Source organism: Nicotiana sylvestris, chromosome 2 (assembly GCF_000393655.2).
Source record: "Nicotiana sylvestris chromosome 2, ASM39365v2, whole genome shotgun sequence".
Classification (NCBI taxonomy): domain Eukaryota; kingdom Viridiplantae; phylum Streptophyta; class Magnoliopsida; order Solanales; family Solanaceae; genus Nicotiana; species Nicotiana sylvestris.
The window spans coordinates 48,878,582-48,897,680 of record NC_091058.1 but is presented as its reverse complement, the minus strand read 5'-3'; the positions used below and the strand labels follow the sequence as shown (position 1 = coordinate 48,897,680).

The window sequence follows — 19,099 nt, the reverse complement described above, 5'->3', positions numbered from 1 at the left end:
AAATCATGTATGGTAAGAAGTAAACAAGTATGAGAAAGAGTAAATAAACGGTATAAACCAATATAAATACGGGGTACAATCTTCCTCTAAACGGTAAACTCAAGCTCTCAACTAGCAGTTACCTCCTCAACCGGAGTATATATAAAATGGACCTCACTAGATAGGTCGTCACAACTCAAATCAGGAAAAACACACGGATATGTTGGTTTCTTGTCAAATATTATGCACGACGCTGCTGAGGCGAACGGCCCGATCCACAAGATTGTTTTATAGAAATGTCGCGACGAACGACCCGATCCCATTATCATGTGAGCACTGCCGAGGATCGAATGCTCTTAAATTCGATAGCCGACTTCAACGCCTTTCTAACACCTCAAACTAATGCCAAACGATCGGAAACTAATCAAACAACGTGCAAACCAATCAAAATATACTCCAATACTCGTAATTTAACAATTAAAAATAAATTCCCAACTCCTCAAAAAAAGTCAACAAAGTCAACCCCCGAGCTTACGCGTCTAGGTTTCAAAAATTATCGAAAATAATTATTACCCATAACTTATATAGTTTTTATTCCGAAAATCATCCAATTTCATCCATGAATTGACTCTCAAATCAAGGATTTACCATTTCTCAACTTTGGGGCTCAAAATCCCAATTTCTACAATCCAAATACGGATAAAAATAATAACCAAAGGAAATAATCATGGAGAAACATCAAAATAAAGTTCATATATTTATTCCCTTGTTGAGATGAGAACAACTCTACAAAAATCACCTCAAAAGGAGCTCTAGAACTCAAGATATGCCCAAAATACTAAAATTCTCGGTTTAAAATACTGTCCAGATGATTTTTCTTCATCACCTTCGCGGGAGACCTTCGCGTTTGCGAAGAGCAATCTTTTGCATTGATCGGTCAATCCAAAAATCCTTCTTTGCGTTCACGGAACCTCTCTCGCGTTCGCAAAGAACAAAGCTTCGCACCAGAAACCAGCAATTTGTCCTATACGGAAATGGGCATATCTCTCTCATACGACATCGGAATTCGATGATTCTTATTTTTATGGCTCCATAATTACGATATGAATCTAATGGTTCAATCTAATCATAAATCAAATATCTTTTTCTCAATATGGTATCTTCTATGTCCAAAGAAACGACGTTGAAACATCAAATAAGAGCGTGATACAACCCAAACACATCTGAAACACACCCGAGGCCCCCGGGACACTGTCCAATTATACAAACCAGTCCCAAAACATAACACGTACTATTCAAGGCCTCAAATTACATCAAACAAAATCAAAACCATGAATCGATGATCAAATCCTCCTTTTAACTTTCAAACATTCAAACTTCGACGAACGCGTCCGAATTACACTTAAATATTCCGGAATAACGCCAAACATTATGTACAAGTCATAAATCATGATATGAACCTATTCCAAGGCTTAGAACCCCAAACGGATATCGATAACACCAAAGTCCACTTCAAACCAAACTTAGGAAATTCTAAAACCTTCGAATTGCCAACTTTCCACAATAAGCGTCGAAATGCTCCCGGACTACCCAATACTCAACTCGAACATACGCCCAAGTCCGAAATCATCATACGAGCCTATTGAAATTTTTAAATACCGATTTCGAGGTCGTTTACTCAAAAGTCGAACTTTGGTCAACTCTTTCAACTTAAAGCTTTCGAATTGAGAATTTTCCATCTGAATCAACTCCGAACTTCCCAAAATTCAATTCTGACCATGCGTACAAGTCATAGAACATGAAGTGAAGCTACTCAAGGCCTCAAACCGCCAAACGATGCGTTAGAGCTCAAAACGACCGGTCGGGTCGTTATACTTCGTCAGAGTGTGTAGCTCTAGTGCCTGACAACAAGAACACCTCAAATGCTAAGACCATTTATTATTTTACATGTGTCATATGTGTGTCCCATTTTTTTAAGACTAATTTATCGAAATTTCTTTATTATTTTACTTCTTTCGCTATTTCTACACTTTTTAGCGCCATCGTTGGGGAAGAAATCCCAGCCATCACCTGACCACATGCCTCAATCAGCCATGAACTTCTATAAAATCCATTTCATCTTACACTGCTAATAAAACTTATAAAATTTATACCCAAATCAAAGTCGGGTACCTGCTAAAATTTCGTCAAGGCAACAAGAGAGCCGGCGAGACTATGTCAAAGAAGGACATTAATAGTTAGATCAGAAAGAGAGAAGAAGTCAGACTCCGTGAGTAGAATTTTTCACCCAAAACTCGACAATTTTCCGATGGTCTTTCTCTTTTCTCTATTTGTCTTCCAGTCTAAGATGAATACAAAAAGGAGAGTTGGAGTTAATGTAAGAGAAAGAATTGACAAAATTCATTGCTTTTCTTTGTTTTCCACCCGTGTTGCCCGGGTTTGGAACAAAAAGAGGAGGAGGCGGGGAAATATTGGAGTGGGGAAGAAAGAAAAGAAGGAGGAGGTGGGGCCATACGACAATGGCGAAAGGGGAAAAGAAATAGAAAGGGGTGAAGGGAATAAGTTCTTTCTTTTTTATTTATAATATTTTTCCTTTTGATTTAGACTTTTTAAATCAAAATTATTGTGGTCACTCACATAATTTACGTGACTTGCATACACTTTGTCCATATCAACTTTGTCACTGCTATATGTGTATGGTCAATTGTCAAATATGTTTATTAGTTATCAAATACATGAGTTTGAGTGTTCAAATGGGAACGATATAAGTTTGTGTATCAGCTTTACAAATGAGAGCAAGTTTAAGTGGCCACGAGGCAATTTCGCCCAACAAAATTGACGATGTTTTTTCTAATAAATCTTGTACGGTATAATTCTTGGACGTGACCTTTAATGTCTTCTTGCACTTTGCCAAACGATTTGATGTCCCCTTCTCAGCCATAGTTTTTAAGGAATCTTTCAATCCATCAAAGGCCCTACAATCTTCTGATAAGTCAGTTCTTCTTTCCCAGCTTCTATGGTTTACTTGTATGACAACAATATCTCTCAACTTTAATACCTTTAAACTTGTGGTTCATAAAAATTCATCTAAAACTCTTATTCCATAGTATTTATTTCAGCTACTTATTATTCTCACCTATAACCATAAGTGAATAAACCTAAGTTTCCATTTTTTCTTGGGAAGATGATATCTACCTTAGATGTGCCAGAAATGATTAAGAAATTCTATGTTCTAGAATTAAAACTGTATTTCAACAGTCCCGGAATAATATTGGCTTATGTGCGAATATAATAATGACGTGTTAGTAAAAGCTAATGACCTGCATATGTAAAATAATGAATCACATTTAAAAAATAAGTTGTTAAGAGTTTTGGAGAATATATTCATTTCATGTGTTGGTTTTTGCTGTGAAAATAAGCAATGAAACAATTTAAGCTATTAACAAAATATTGAATTTACTGATGCAAACAAGCTTTACACAATGTTTTGATGCAAGTAAATCATGGTCATACTCTCGATCTTCATTTCAAATTAAATGTTTTGGTACGCTAATAATGGTCAACTTAACTATTTTAGTCATAATAAAACTGAATTATGGTTTGATAGTATTTTGATTATGAAATTTAGATATTCAAAACTAGATAAATTATAATATGAAATAGATACTTTAAAAATAGTAGAATTTTGGACATAAGAATTATAATTTTTTGAGAAAAAAGTAGTTATTGGAGTTAAGTTGAAATTTAAAATTATGTTTGGACATGTATTTAACTTGAAAAAATATTGCAGTTTTCAGCGGGGAAAAAAATTCTGAAAATTTTGAAAAAGTGATCAAAACTACTTTTTGGTTTTTGAAAAACTCATTTTTGATTTTCTTTCTTTTAAAAAATTTATAAAATTTTATGGACAAACACATTTTTTATTTTTGTTTTTTTATTAATAAAAAAAGAGACCTTAGTCGAGGCGAAAACGGATAACAACAGGTAAAAACAAAAAAAATATCATCCATGAACATGAATTAAGACAGTGATTAGAAAGGTATAATGACATAATTACAACAAGATAAACCCTGTAGTTGGAGAGAGAGAGAGCTATGTTTGAAGCTACAAGGAGGGCACAAACAGGAGAATCAAGTACAGACATGATAGAATACCCGCTGCTCTTCGTCCTGAACCCACCTGATCAGTTTCTAAGATATCAATATCAAGACCCCATAAAATGGAGTTTCAGAGCAGCAGTAAAACCAGAAGAAGAGGAAGACCCACAAGCCCTAATCTCCAAAACAAGAAGAATTCTAACAAAGATTCCACCTTTTCTTCCTCTGCTGCTAGTAACATGAATAACAACAACACCAGCAACGCAACTATGGCTCAGTACAATGCTGATGCTAAGCTCATGGCTGAGTTTGAACTGTCTGGTGTCTCTGGTAAGTCCTTTAATTATTCAAGATCAGTTCTTTATGCACCTCAGGATAATGCTAATGAAGAAGAAATCACTTCTTATCTTTCAAGAATTCAAAGGGGTGGGCTTGTTCAACCATTTGGTTGTGTGCTTGCTATTGAGGAACATACTTTCAAGATTATAGGTTACAGTGAGAATTGCTTTGATATGTTAGGTTTTAAGATTGCTGAGTCATCAAAGTTGATTACTTTGATTGGTGTTGATGCTAGAACCCTTTTCACCCCTTCTTCTGGGGCTTCATTGGCTAAAGCCATGACCTCTAGGGAAATTTCTTTGTTGAACCCTATATGGGTTCATTCTAGGAGTACCCATAAGCCCTTTTATGCTATACTTCACAGGATTGATGTGGGGATTGTGATTGATTTAGAGCCTGCTAATTCTAGTGACCCTGCATTGCTGCTTGCTGGGGCTGTGCAGTCACAAAAACTGGCTGTCCGGTCGATATCTAGGTTGCAATCACTACCTGGTGGAGATATAGGGGTTCTGTGTGATACGGTGGTGGAAGATGTGCAGAAGCTGACTGGATATGATAGGGTCATGGTTTATAAGTTCCATGATGATAATCATGGTGAAGTTTTGTCTGAGATTAGGAGATCAGACTTGGAACCTTATTTGGGCTTGCATTATCCTGCAACAGATATTCCGCAAGCTGCTCGGTTCTTGTTCAAGCAGAACAGAATTAGGATGATATGTGATTGCAATGCACAGCCTGTTAAGATTGTTCAGAGTGAAGAACTGAAGCAGCCTCTCTGCTTGGTAAATTCGACTCTTAGATCACCTCATGGCTGCCATACACAGTATATGGCCAACATGGGATCTATTTCGTCGTTGGTGATGTCAGTAGTTATCAATAGCAGTGATTCGAGAAAGCTTTGGGGTTTGGTTGTTTGTCATCACAGTACTCCCCGCTATGTGCCTTTCCCACTTCGGTATGCATGTGAATTCTTCATGCAGGCATTTGGGCTGCAGCTTCATATGGAGCTCCAGTTGGCATCACAGTTGGCCGAGAAGAAAACTCTCCAAATGCAGACCTTATTATGTGACATGCTTCTTCGAGATGTTCCATTTGGCATTGTAACACAATCCCCTAGTATTATGGATCTTGTCAAGTGCGATGGAGCTGCACTTTATTACGGTGGAAAATGTTGGTTGCTTGGGGTGACACCAACTGAAGCACAAGTTAAAGATATTGCAGAGTGGTTACTAGTTGCTCACAAGGACTCGACAGGTTTAAGTACGGACAGTCTTGCAGATGCTGCTTATCCTGGTGCAGCTTTACTGGGAGATGAAGTTTGTGGCATGGCTACTGCGAGAATTACTTCCGAGGATTTCCTATTCTGGTTCAGGTCTCACACAGCAAACGAAGTCAAGTGGGGAGGTGCTAAGCATCATCCAGACGATAAAGATGATGGAGGAAAAATGCACCCACGATCTTCATTTAATGCCTTTCTTGAAGTGGTTAAAAGTAGAAGTATGCCTTGGGATGTTCCGGAGATTAACGCCATTCATTCTCTACAAATCATAATGAGAGAATCAATTCAAGAAATTGAGAACAGTTCTCTGAAAACTATGACCTCTTCTCAACAGAATGATGCTGATGGTCCAAGCATGGATGAACTTAGTTCTGTGGCAATGGAAATGGTTAGGTTGATTGAGACGGCCACTGCTCCAATTTTTGGAGTTGATCCATCTGGCTTAATAAATGGATGGAATGGGAAGATTGCTGACTTGACAGGGTTGCAAGCTAGTGAAGCTATTGGAAAGTCTCTCATTAATGATGTTGCTCATGAAGATTCACATGAAACTGTTGAAAAAGTTCTACATAGAGCTCTGTTAGGTATTTCTTTTTAGCCTTAATAGTTATCATCATAATTTGGAAACATACTTTACATCCGATGGCTATAATTTTCTAATATGTGTGTTCATTGTGTTCTTTTATCTTCATTCTTTATGCACTGCAGTCTATACTTGATGGTCTACCTTCTTAGATTTGAAATTCATGCCTATTGGTAAGAGAATTGGTTACTTACACTTCTTTTACCTACACTTATTGAATTGGCTTGTCATCTTGTATGTTACAACATATGCACAGTTACCTGCATATCTACATTTGGGGAAATACTGTGCTTTCAGCAATGACTAATCAGTCATCTCCACTGTATAGTGAAGCTTAGCTTACTCTTCAGTGCACTCTTTTAATTGCAAAGGACCTCTTTTCCTCTTCTAGGTAAATGAATATTGACTGAAGACTAGAGTTAGCATAAAATACAAGCTTTCACCCACATTCCTCGGTGCTTGTTCTCGCACCCTCCCCCTCCCCTCCCCCTCCCCTCCCCCTCCCCCTCTCTCTCATTGTAACTTGTGATAACTTATGATTCAGGTGAGGAGGACAAAAATGTGGAAATAAAGTTGCGAAGGTTTGGGAAAGATCCACCAAAATCAGTTTTATACCTTGTGACTAATACCTGCACAAGCAGGGACCACAAAAATGATGTTGTTGGCGTGTGCTTTGTGGCTCAAGATGTCACTCCTGAGAAAGCTGTCATGGATAAATTTATTCAGTTGCAAGGAGATTATGAGGCTATTGTACAAAGCCTTAATCCACTGATTCCACCAATATTTGCTTCTGATGAAAATGCTTGCTGTTCGGAGTGGAATGCAGCGATGGAAAGGTTGACCGGTTGGACAAGATATGAGATCCTGGGGAGGACACTTCCTGGTGAAGTTTTTGGTGGTCTTTGTCGCCTTAGGGGACAAGATGCCCTTACCAAATTTATGATTCTTTTCTACCAAGCAATCAGTGGCCATGACACCAAAAAGCTTCCATTTGGCTTTTTTAATAGGACAGGGGAGTTTGTGGAAGTGTTCCTTACAGCAAACAAGAGAACTGATGAGCATGGGAATATAATTGGGTGTTTCTGCTTCTTGCAGCCTACACTGGTTGACCCAGAGGCATCGGATGAGAGACAAGACAATAAAGAATCCCTTTCAAAAATTAAAGAATTTTCATATATCAGACAGCAGATGAAAAATCCATTGAATGGGATCCAGTTTACCCATAAACTCCTTGAAGCCACCTGTGTTTCAGATAATCAGAAGCAGCTTCTGGAGACAAGTGAAGCCTGTGAGAAACAGATACTATCTGTTATTGACAATATGGATTTTGGAAGTATAGAGGACGGGTAATGCTTCTTCTATATGAACCCTGATTAAAATAATTCTATATCTTCTTTTATATTTTTATACGTTCCACTCAACTGATTATCACTTAATGACAGAGGAAATCTCGTATATGATCTCAGAGAACCATTTTCTTTCTTCTAAGACCTTCTGAATAGGTTGTTCATCCAGTGGTTGCAGAGTAGCGGTTACCTCTTTTCTTTCCACTACACCAACTTTTCCCTTATCATGGTTTTTATTAATTTCTGTAGATTCAACTGTAGAGTAATTTGCTTGAAGTTTGCTAGGCTGCAACTTCTTATTCATATTTGCTTGGCCTTTTTTTTTATAAGGTAAATTGTATTAATCAAAAGGGAGAGTACTCCCGTATACAGGAAATATACCAAAAAGTAGAGAATTTACATCAGAACATGATTCTCTGCAAAAGACGCCCAATCTTCTATACAAATAGGGGCTATATGAGTTCACCAAAAAGCGATCAAAGATAAAAGACTATTCTTAAGATGTGAAAAAGGAGACTCAATCCCCTCAAAAGCTCTCCTATTTCTCTCCCCCCAAACTATCCACATGAGAGCTAACGGGGCGAACTTCCACGCCTTTTGCTTTCTTCTTCTACGCAAACCGGCCCAGCTATATAACATTTCCTTTACAGTGCTTGGCATCACCCATTAAACACCAAAAAGATTCAGGATTGCCCTCCACAAAGCCGAGGACAGAGGGCAATGCAACAAAAGATGATCAACTTCTTCCCCTGAGATATTTGCTTGGCCTTGTATTGATAGTTCTTTCGTTGATGAGCTATATTTGGACACTGTATCCCAGTCTTGAGAAGCTGGTTCTCATTATCTGTTAATTTTACTTGAAAACAGCTTTCTAGGGGCATGTGATCAGTTTACTGGAGCCCAAGAAAAAACAGAGAGAAGTACCCAAAAGACTGCAAACACATTAGAAGTTTACTCTTCTTCTAAAAGCTACTGTAAAGACTCTTTTGTGTTCGCCAGTGCAACAATAAGCCAGCACATATATTTATGTTGATTCTTCTTAGCTTCTCTTGTTTTGTTTCCCTGTGACTTTCTTGTGTTGGTAATTTTTCTGCTTCTTCACCCCTATGATTTACTTCAAATCATACCCATGCTACTAGCTTGTTTAAAAGGTCTGCTAAATGCACATTACTTTCTCCTGGTTTTAGCAGCAAAGTGGAGCTAAACATGGAGGAATTCGTTCTAGGAAATGTTGTGGATGCTATCGAGAGTCAAGTAATGATTTTGCTCAAGGAAAAGAACTTACAGCTGCTGCATGATATCCCTGACCAGATCAAAACTCTTCCTCTATATGGTGATCAAATTAAGCTTCAGCTTATTCTCTCAGATTTCTTGCTTAGTGTAGTTCATCATGCACCTTCCCCTGATGGTTGGGTGGAAATCAAGGTGTTACCTGGTCTGAAACTCATACAAGATGGAAATGAATGTATCCGTCTCCAATTCAGGTAACATGATCTGAGCTATTTATCTATTGATGGTTTGTTACGCAACATGAACTTTACTCATTTTATCTTGTGTCTGTCCTTTCATGCAACGTATAACATTAACCCATAGAAGTGCTTCGCTGGGTTTAATCTAATCGTTGGCAATATTACAGTGCTTTATTCACTTACCTGAATTTGTTTTTTGTTCTCAAATACTCACTTTGAATCTTTCAAGTGAGATGAGAAGAAAAAAAGGAAGAACATTCTCAGTTGTCGTCTTTTGTAACTGTTATCATCTTTTTTGTAGTCTTTGAAACCAACCACCTTGTGAAGGAGTTTACTCCCCTTCCCCCGAGCCACAATTATTTTCCATAGCTTTACAATAACTTTATGTATGTCTTATAAAACGACTTCTACAGATAAATGTTATGTAACTCTTCTAATTTTCTAGAATGACTCACCCTGGCCAAGGACTACCTGCTGCTCTAATCGAAGACATGTCTGGAGGAAGAAATAGAGGGACAACACAGGAAGGAATCGCGTTAAATTTTTCCCAGAAGCTTGTCAATACGATGAATGGACATGTCCGCTATGTTAGAGAAGAAAATAAATGTTATTTCCTAATAGACCTGGAACTCAAAACAGGGAAATCTACACAACATGGTCCAGATTCGGATGGAACTGAAAAAATGGAAATTTAGACATGTTCCAAATTTTGATGCAGGTAGAATGTCCTAAGTTATATTTAATGGTACATCCTAACTCTCCTCTGCAGATCAGTTTTTTTTTAAAGTATTTTTATGGCAATAAGTATAAATTCTAGAGCCCGCAGAGCCTTGGAGTTGATTCTGATTCTCCTGCCTTGTACATGTTATTATCAGCAGCATAGGATATTATCTTTTCATGTGGTGGTTATTTATGTAAATGGCAATGCTGTATATTATTTGTATTAGAATGCTCTAAAATTATCTTCTCAATAAAAGGCTTCAAAAGCTGTTTTCCTGAATAGAAAAGCTTCCTCATTTCAAAGAATTGAATAAATAAATCAAAATTAATTCTTTATACCTTTTGCGTGAAATATGTTTTTATAAGTGGCGCCAATAATCTTTAGTAGGTTTTTTTTTAAATAACTTGTCGAGAACTGGAAATGGAAAAGATCCATCAAGTTATAATCACTATCTATGATATTACTGAAAACAAATCTTTTTTCCCATTTAATATCAAACACGTGTTTTTAATATTGTACACGCTATGTTAAATGCTCGCTTCTTGTGTAATAACTAAAAATAAACCTCATAAATACAATATGTTATTGCTTACAAAATAGTCTCATTGGTTCCTTGTGGCTACTACAATTTTTGCAACTTTTTGGGTCTTGTAACACTTATTTTACTCCTTGGCACATTCTTTGTGCTAAGGACTACTATCTTTTAATATGAAAATTGTTACCTTCTCAAAACAAAAAAAAGTACAGAATAGTCTCTAGAGAAGTTTATGTAATATTTAAAGACGTGTTACAGAAACCTCATAAGATACGTAATTCTCCCTAGAAAAAGGAGTGCAAGTTTTCCATAAATACCAAAACACTTGACACAAAATAACAGTCAGCTTTCCTCCCACTATACAAATCAAGCATCAGCTCTTTACTCCATCCACCAAAAAATATTGCAAAACTACAACATTGCAATCTATATTGAGATAGTATTTGCTATCTCAATTTGCCAAAAGATTACAACATCAAGAACTGCAGATGCTTTGATTCCACATAATTCAGAACCCTCTTCCTCTTAAGAGATTTCTAACCAAAAACACCTACTCACTATAATACAAAACGTCATACTTCTATTTTGTGCCTCGAATCATGCTACTCTACATATGTCTGTCGACACTTACTAACAGCTACAAACTCTTCAAGCCGTGAAGAAAAAACTGTGAATGCCAATGCTAGCTATTCTCTAGTTTGTCAACTGGATCCTCCTCAGGTGGGCTACCTTGTGACTCCAGGAAGTCTGACTCGTTTGACCGACAGACTTGATGAATATGTAAGCACCCAGATGAAAGATGCTCTTGAACAATCTGCATGAAAGTTTTTCACCTTAGCTATAATTGTGTTTTGATGCAAAAGTTGCAATTTCAATGTTATCATCTCGATAAGAAAATCCAATCACATAGCCTGAAAACTAGGAGGAAAAAAATCAAACCAGCTGACATGACGAACACGAAACAAGCTAAAACCAGGAAATCAAACAGAACATATCTGGGAAGCAAGCGGAATCATAATGCACAACAACTGTAGTTATATTTTGCATGCTTTAATTCTTAATGAGACGGTCTATATTACCTGATCCCCTAATTCCGAGCTCTCTGAGTGGAATAGGATTGGCCTACACCTCTTATCTTCATTCATCAAACTTGAATTCTGGAAGTGGGCTACAAGGGCCGTCTTTCCCTGAATCCGAGCATAAGCCAAAGCAGCCACTTTCTCACTATTGAATTTCTCCCACTTCTTTCCATTAAGTGCCTGCAGAAATTGAATACTCAGCACACACTCTTCCTTCAAAACATCAGCACAAATACAATAGAAGGAAAGGCAATCAAGAAGGCATAGCGCTCTTTATATTTAAGTGGGAAGGTGGGAACTATAAAACAAGGAGACACTAGCTTCAATGCTCATAGCTCAATTACTTTAAGAAAAAGAAAATTATACACTACGTTTAAAAAAATAGACAAAACAAACCTCGTAAAATGGGATAATGAGTGATGGAGACACCATGTTGATAAATGCATATCCCACATTGCATTTATTCTGCCGCAAACAAGAATTTTCATCAGACTTTGGGAAAAAAGAATAAACCACATAATCCTAACTACTTTAGTAGAATTACCTTGAAGTCAATTGGCAGATACAGAAAATCATAAGTGCCTTTATGTTGTTCGTCAATAGCAGCTAAAAGCATCTTGGAGGTGTACCTGGATGAAGACAATGTCAAGTCACCAAGACAAAAATAAGCTATACTTAACAAGGTACAAGAATTTAGAAGTTGCTATTACTTATTAGGAATATTTTTAATCATCAAAGTTGTCCGAGTATCTTCGCCAGATCTAATCTTATCCAAGTCAAGTTGAAACTGTTTCTTGTTGTCCATCTGGTTCCCATTATTGTCAACACGTCGAGTGCGGCTGCGCTCAGTCAGCCCCTCAAAGCTAGAAGCTGCATGTCCTGGGAAATGACCATTACCTAGGAATAAAGGACTCAGTCTTTGGGAAGACATCATGCCAAACCCAGGAGAACCATTGTTTGACATATTCCCTGGAACAGCAACACCAGAATTCAAAGTGGTACGAGCACCATAATTAACCATCAAACTTCCGTCACGAGGACCTATACCCATGCCTCTAAAACCTGGACTTAAGACCGGAGAGTCTGGGTAAAAACCAAAGTGCTTATCAAAGGGAAGAGCAGATGGAGCAGATCCAACATGGTGAAGGTGATGATGATGGTGCTGAGATGAATTGAGGAAAGACTTTTGATGATTTGACAAGGAAAACATGTCACCCTGACCACCAGATGTAAAAGCATTCACCAAAGACTGGGCTTTCCAGGATGAAGAATTACTCTGTTGAGGTTGCAACTTTGGACTGCCCCAAAGAAACTGTGGTCCTGATAGTGTTTCAACAGCAGAACCATTTGAATTTGAGGCACCCAAAGATGACACTGTTCCACCAAACTGGCTTATCTTAGGCTCAGGGAAAGAATGAGACTGATGGAAGGGAACACCATGGTTTGAACCATTAGGGAGATCTGCATGACCGCCCATTCTGTGATCCTCACCTATAGGTGCTACCCTCAAGGAATTTGATGCATGAGGATGCAAAATTGAAGCTAAACCAAGTAAATTATTGCCCATTGTGGGACTCAGGGATCTAAAGCCTGGTGAAGTGCCAGGACTTCGCATGGAGCTATGCTCTATAGGGCTGCCAAACTGTGGCCAATTACCTGCCAGAAATATAAGAATTCCCATACTATCAGATAGTATAACTGCAATCAAAGAAGTTCATTAATTAAGTCCATCCCTTGCCCCCTTTTCTACCAACCCAAATTAAAAAAATAAAAAATAAAGAACAGGCACAAAAAGAAGACAAAGAAGAACCTTAAATGGTTTCAGCATTACACAGAAGTGGCAACACTCAGTAAACTTACCAGGCGAGGAATTACCAATTGAGGAACCCAATGGGTGCCGAAAAGTCCAAGAGTCATCTTGTTCAGGTTCTTGATTTGATTGCACCGTAGAACTACAAGTGCAGCATAAAGAAGAAAAGTGTGCCTAGATCAGACTCAAGATTCAATAAACTGAACCCAGATATGCAACAGCCCAAAAACAGAAGCATCATAAACATCAACAAGCTCAAAGTAGTGCAACCTCAAATTTGTTGAAGGAACACCCAACCAAAAGACTCATCATAAACATCAACAAGCTCTAGAATTTTGATGATATCAAACTGATAATATTATATGGCGTGTTCAACAAGAGCTCAAGTTTGAGGGTATAAAAAGGCTGAGAGGAAAAAGCATCCAGAAGGAAGGAGAAGCAGCAGCTGGTGAGTATCCCACTTAAAGATGCACAAGAATCTCAGTATTTAAAATAAACATGGTTTAAACCAAAGAGAGAAGAGAGTATGCAAAGGGACGCCATCACGCCATTGTAAGTTGTTGGTGTAATTACACTTACTTTTTGATGTCTATGCTATTATTACTTTCCTCATTTCAGTTGAGGACTACAGTAATTTCCTTTTTTTACCTTTGCTTTGGTGGGGGTGGGGGAGATTGGGGGGAGCTTGCTGGTCTGATCATCATCCTGTAATCTAATTCAGCAATTTAGCGATATGGCACAAAAGCAAAAAAGAAAAGGGAAAACAGAAACACTGAGTTTCAAACCGTGTGCCATTGGACCTCGGGGATTTCCGGTTATCAAAAAAAAAAGGAGAACATAGCCAGACACTTGTGACAACAGAGCAGAAGGATAGGTGTGAATGAAAAGTAACTAGGTTGTTCTGGATGCTAGTAACAGCAAAAGGTTAGTGAAGCTCATGAACCAGAAAAGATTACTTTAAGCTTCCAAAGTGTTACAAAACAAATTCTAGTTTTATTTTGATCAAGAAAACAAGTCATAGTGGATTACTCACTTTCGACGAGCTCCTCCAGGACGACTTGGTTCAAGTTTTATGCGCTTGCCAGCTATGTCACTCCTATTTAAGGACCTAAGGGCAGCTTCTGCAGCTCTAACATCATAATATTCAATAAACTTATGGTGCCTCTTGTGTGGTGTTTCCCTTATCTGCAATGAGAGAAACTGGGATATCACATATACTTAATATCAACTAGCCCCTTGAGGTAGCACACGAGGGGAAATGAATAGATGGAGTAAAATGGGAAATAAATGATTCGACTATTTGAGTCTCTGACCTCTTTGATCTCACCATAAGCCCCAAATATTTGGCGGAGGTCATCGTTTGATACTGACGGATCCAGATTAAATACCACAAGAGTTCCTTGATTCATATCTTTGTCTGAGGGGTTATCCTGATATATGTACATTGAGAGGTGGAGAAAAGAAGAGTAATAGGAGAAAGAGGAGGTTAGTCAGCAAAAGGTATGTAACATACAATCTAATTGTGTAAACCACTAAAAGCAGCCGGCAAATTACCACCACCTTTGGGATTGAGAAATGTATGTCTAGTTTTCTCCTCCGCAGTGGCTTATTTTGCAATGCTCGCAGTGCAGTTCGAGCAGCACGAATATCGAAGTAGGATATCATGACAAAGCCCCTATGCTTACACGCAGTGTAGAGAGTCCGGATATCACCATATTGCTAATTAGCAAAAACAAAAAGTATGTCAAAAGTGGAAACGGATTATAAGAAGGAAAAAACACCTAATAAATCAGCAACTTTCCAAGACATTTCTTGTCTGTCAAACAACCAGTAAACTCAGATGTGATACTGCAAACACATTAGGCCAGGGCTTTGACATTTTCCTTGTTAAGTTTAATTTGCTGCTCATGGAGTTATAGGATAGCAGGTTTCCCCAACAACTCGTTACATCTCATGAACAGAGATAGGTATGCTATCACTACAAGAGAAACTCAGAATAAGCAGAATATCACTATATTGTATCAACAAGAAAAAGCAAAACCTTAAGGCAGTTCAACTGATCAAGTCTAGAGAAAGAAAAAAGAAATCAGAATCAGTACGAAGCCTCCAGAAAAAGCAAAAGACATCCTGAAGTATTACTTGCAGAAAAGAAAATTTGTTCTACAGAAATAGTCGTCCAGCAATTCAGAAAAGAAGACGGAAGAGCAATATATGTTTAGATCAATTGCAAAACCAACTAATAAAATCAATCCCTAACTAGAGAAAGCAGTATTACAAATGCAGGGAACTCCCATTAGGATAGAGCACTGACAAACTGGAAGGGTAGTTCACGTGAAAATTAAAAATAATAATAATAGCTACACAGTGTACGCCGTGAGTAACTAACCTCAAAGAGACTTCTTAGCTCTGAATCCTCGACATTGCTATTTATGTTGCGAACAAATAATGTTCTCGAAGGGTGCTCTCCAAGTGGATGTTCTCCAGTAACAGTTGCCCCACCATTTGAAAATCCAACATGAGCAGCTCCATTGCTAACAACAGGATCAGCCAGACTCACTCTCGATATACCGAAGTTTAAGTTTTCATGAGCATCAGACTCCAATTCTAAGCCTCCTCCACTTCCAAAAAGATCATACTCTTCCAAGTCATCTACGTGATTGGGAAATTGGCTAGGGCCAAACCCATCTATTATGCCAGCTAAAAGTTCATCCTCGTCATCAGGAAGCAAGCTTCCAATTGCACGATTTTCACCATCATCCAGCAGCTCCTCAACCTCTACATCGGGGTGAATTTCCTTCAAGCTGGCTGATGCGCCATCAATGGACTGATGACCATGGTCCACCTCACTCAATTTCACTATTACCAAGAATTTCAAGGAAATTAAAAGGATGTGAGATTTTCTCAAAGAAAATAGGCAAATGAAGTATGAGTAGAAGACTCATAAATGTATTCCTACGCTTCTCATGTAGAAGAACAGGCACTGAGCTCGAAAAAAGTGAAGCATCATTTGAGCCATGGATGGAATCAACTCCTGGAAAAATCTCCCACGGTGTTCTTCCCTTTTCTTTCGATACATTTAGCATTGGCATCTTTAAAGGATCTGTAATGCAGCATAAGTCGGGCCAATTAATAAATCCAATATCATTCATGGAGAATCACAGTGGACAATCGCCCACTTTGAAAAATTGGTCACACAATGCTGTCCCACACTTTTCAAACACAAGGAAGCTAGAAGGGGCCAACTTAAAAAATTGGTAAGCAATCCAGCTAAGATCAAAAGCACACAAACTACCTAACATAAAATAGTACTATACTACATAGTAAAGTGAAATTCTCAACATTACATAACTGGAAGGAACACTTTGGGATTGAGCCTATCCTATCACCTTCACATTTGCTATGTGAGTTTATTCAGCATTATTCATTTTCTTTCTGAAGAATGGGAGGTTTTCACAGTCTACATTTATATAGATTTGCTAAAGAAACCAGACAGGATCTTAACCAAAAAAGTTTAACATAATAGGCATGAAATACAGGATGAGAATACTGGTCGATAAGGCAGTGAGTGCTCTTTACCAGCTCTTATAGACAGAATAAGATAACTGCACAATTTAAACTATTGCCACTGTTGCAGTTTTCCACTTCTTAAACTTATGGATAAAGCTTTACTCTTGCCATAGAAGATAGTCATCCTTTTCGGTCCTCAACTACATCAATTAGGCAATAACTTGGGCTTGGTCCAAGATACCTCTCCTCAAAATCCTAAACCCACAGGATCCACCAAAAATGCGAACTCTAATTAAAGAACTAATCTTTTTTTTTTTTAAATTCTGCAACACCTTGTTTCCACTTTAGTAATGACAAAATTAAATGAGGCCAACATATACCGACTAGGTTACTAAGCAAAAATCTACTCTCTCCAATCCGTACTAAATATCTTTCAAAGATGTTTGAGCAATAAAAGTTAACAAATAAACAATCAGACAGAAGAACATAGATAAACAACTGCAAAAACACCAGCATTGGTTTATGGTCAACTTCATTCATCTCAAAACAAAAACAAAGGATTGTTTTTTAAAGATTGTTGCTTTGCTACTTCCAAAACTACCTAAAGATTGTTTCTTTACTCCATTACAAAAACACCTAAATAAAGTCAAAGTTCCCAACTTTTTCTAAACTCAATATAATCTACATACAAAATTAACATCAACCACAGAATAGGGAGAATTGTCCGGAGAATTGCAGGCTATTAGTTACCCAAAACCCAAAAAATAAAAAAGTTCAAAAAAAAAAAAGGAAAAGTGCTCACCCGAAACCCCTCATGCAAACTCACACAGGTTAAAACCTAGAAAACTAGATTAAGCAAAACTAACCCATTAACACCTCACGAAAATAAGTTCACAAGCTTCAATTTCAAGACCAACTCGTAAAAAGAGAAGCAGAATATGTGTCAAAACCAGCAAAAAGAAAAAGGAAAATAAAAGAAAGTACCTCAACAACAGTTCAATTTTTCAAAGCCAGAGGACAGTAGCAGAAAGGTACCAAACCAAAGACTCCAAACAAAAGAAAAAGAGAAAATTTTGGCTAAAAATTTATAAGAACGAAAACACCCACAAAAAGTGGACCACGATCGAGTAGAATACCAAATTGAGAAAAAGAAAAGTACAGATACATACAGAGACGTGCAGAAAGAGAAATGTCTTTCTTTTTTTCTTTTTCTATTTTCACACTTCAAAGTTCAAGAGATTATTTATATAAAAAATAAATAAAAAATTTGAACGAGATGATTGGAGGAAAGAAAAAGTGAAGAAGAAAGGAAGAATGATTGAGGACAATCGTGGTGGTGGGGTGGGCAGAGTGGGGGGTGCTGAAAGAGTTATTGCATGTATAAAAATATTGGAAAAAAGAGTTGAGGAGTATTTAATTCTATTTAATTATATTGTATTTAAATGTGTCCACATTGTTATTGGGAATTTTTATGTTCTTCACCTTAGGTTTTGATTATATTTACAACTTGGATATCTCTAGGATAACAAGGACTAAATATAAAAAAAATAATGGGAAATTACTATTTTTCCGACATGGGGTTTGATTAGATTTACAACTTGGATATCATTAGGATAAGGTTTAAAAATATAGGATATACCCAAAAGAAGGTACTGTTATATTCCTGGTTTATTAAGCTTAATAAATCAATTCTTGTTGGAAAAATTAAGCTTTGATTATTTTAGTCCACCTTCACACAACAACAACAACGACCCAGTGAAATTCCACTAGTGGAGTCTGGGGAGGGTAGTGTGTACGCAGACCTTACCCCTACCCCGAAGAAGTAGAGATGTTGTTTCCGAAAGACCCTCGGCTCAAGAAGACAAAAAGACAAAAGGAGACAATATCAGTAACACCACAGAAATAATATGAAATAATATGAAAAACAGGAACAACATGAAATCAAGAAAAAAGATACAAAGCAAAAGTAAAATAGTATTCCTACCACACTAGTCTCATAAAGTTATGACATAAGGCAAGACTCAACTATTTCCTAACCTACAACCCTAATACTCGACCTCCACATGTCCCTATCAAGTGTCATGTTCTCGAAAATCTGAAGTATCGCCATATCCTGCCTAATCACCTCCCCCCAATACTTCGTAGGCCGCCCTCTACCTCTTCTCCTGCCCTCCACAACCAGCCATTCGCACCTTCTTACCGGAGCATCTGGGCTTCTCCTTTGAACATGCCCGAACCATCTGAGCCTCGCTTCCTGCATCTTGTCATCAATGGAAGCCACATACACCTTCTCCCGAATATCATCATTCCTAATCTTATCCATCCTTGTATGTGTTACACCCTATGTTTTCGTAT

The 19,099-nt window shown here is 37.6% G+C and overlaps 2 protein-coding genes across 6 annotated transcripts; one reads left to right on the top strand and one right to left on the bottom strand.

Annotated features, from left to right (window-relative positions):
* Nucleotides 1-4,032: 4,032 nt before the first annotated feature.
* LOC104217930 (phytochrome E) lies at nucleotides 4,033-10,099 on the top strand. Of its 2 annotated transcripts, none has more exons than XM_009768279.2 (4): nucleotides 4,033-6,278; nucleotides 6,822-7,623; nucleotides 8,811-9,107; nucleotides 9,538-10,099. In XM_009768279.2, exons 1-4 carry the CDS (start codon nucleotides 4,199-4,201, stop codon nucleotides 9,785-9,787), a joined length of 3,429 nt encoding a protein of 1,142 aa, XP_009766581.1. In that variant the 5' UTR covers nucleotides 4,033-4,198; the 3' UTR covers nucleotides 9,788-10,099. The 2 variants fall into 2 exon arrangements, with proteins under 2 accessions (XP_009766581.1, XP_009766582.1); XM_009768280.2 differs by having other exon boundaries at nucleotides 4,034-6,278; nucleotides 8,814-9,107.
* A 520-nt stretch (nucleotides 10,100-10,619) lies between these two features.
* On the bottom strand, nucleotides 10,620-17,969 carry LOC104217931 (protein MEI2-like 5). 4 transcript variants are annotated; one of them, XM_070167881.1, is made up of 12 exons: nucleotides 17,914-17,969; nucleotides 16,194-16,337; nucleotides 15,624-16,093; nucleotides 14,792-14,956; nucleotides 14,551-14,667; nucleotides 14,271-14,422; nucleotides 13,288-13,379; nucleotides 12,138-13,083; nucleotides 11,972-12,056; nucleotides 11,824-11,892; nucleotides 11,428-11,607; nucleotides 10,620-11,162 (listed from the first exon to the last, which is right to left on the bottom strand). In XM_070167881.1, the coding sequence occupies exons 2-12, from the start codon at nucleotides 16,324-16,326 to the stop codon at nucleotides 11,031-11,033; spliced, it is 2,541 nt and encodes an 846-aa protein (XP_070023982.1). In that variant the 5' UTR covers nucleotides 16,327-16,337; nucleotides 17,914-17,969; the 3' UTR covers nucleotides 10,620-11,030. The 4 variants fall into 4 exon arrangements, with proteins under 4 accessions (XP_070023982.1, XP_070023981.1, XP_009766583.1 ...); XM_070167880.1 differs by lacking the exon at nucleotides 17,914-17,969 and adding an exon at nucleotides 17,729-17,896; XM_009768281.2 differs by lacking the exon at nucleotides 17,914-17,969 and adding an exon at nucleotides 17,729-17,895 and having other exon boundaries at nucleotides 14,798-14,956.
* Between the last annotated feature and the right edge of the window lie 1,130 nt (nucleotides 17,970-19,099).

Coding starts and splice junctions, on each gene's coding strand:
- LOC104217930 (XM_009768279.2), top strand. CDS start 4,199: ATGGAGTTTCAGAGCAGCAGTAAAACCAGAAGAAGAGGAAGACCCACA. Junction 7,624..8,810: donor TTTGGAAGTATAGAGGACGG/GTAATGCTTCTT, acceptor TCCTGGTTTTAG/CAGCAAAGTGGAGCTAAACA. Junction 9,108..9,537: donor TGTATCCGTCTCCAATTCAG/GTAACATGATCT, acceptor CTAATTTTCTAG/AATGACTCACCCTGGCCAAG.
- LOC104217931 (XM_070167881.1), bottom strand. CDS start 16,326: ATGCCAATGCTAAATGTATCGAAAGAAAAGGGAAGAACACCGTGGGAG. Junction 14,423..14,550: donor CTTATGGTGAGATCAAAGAG/GTCAGAGACTCA, acceptor CTCTCATTGCAG/ATAAGGGAAACACCACACAA. Junction 12,057..12,137: donor ATTAAAAATATTCCTAATAA/GTAATAGCAACT, acceptor GTCTTCATCCAG/GTACACCTCCAAGATGCTTT.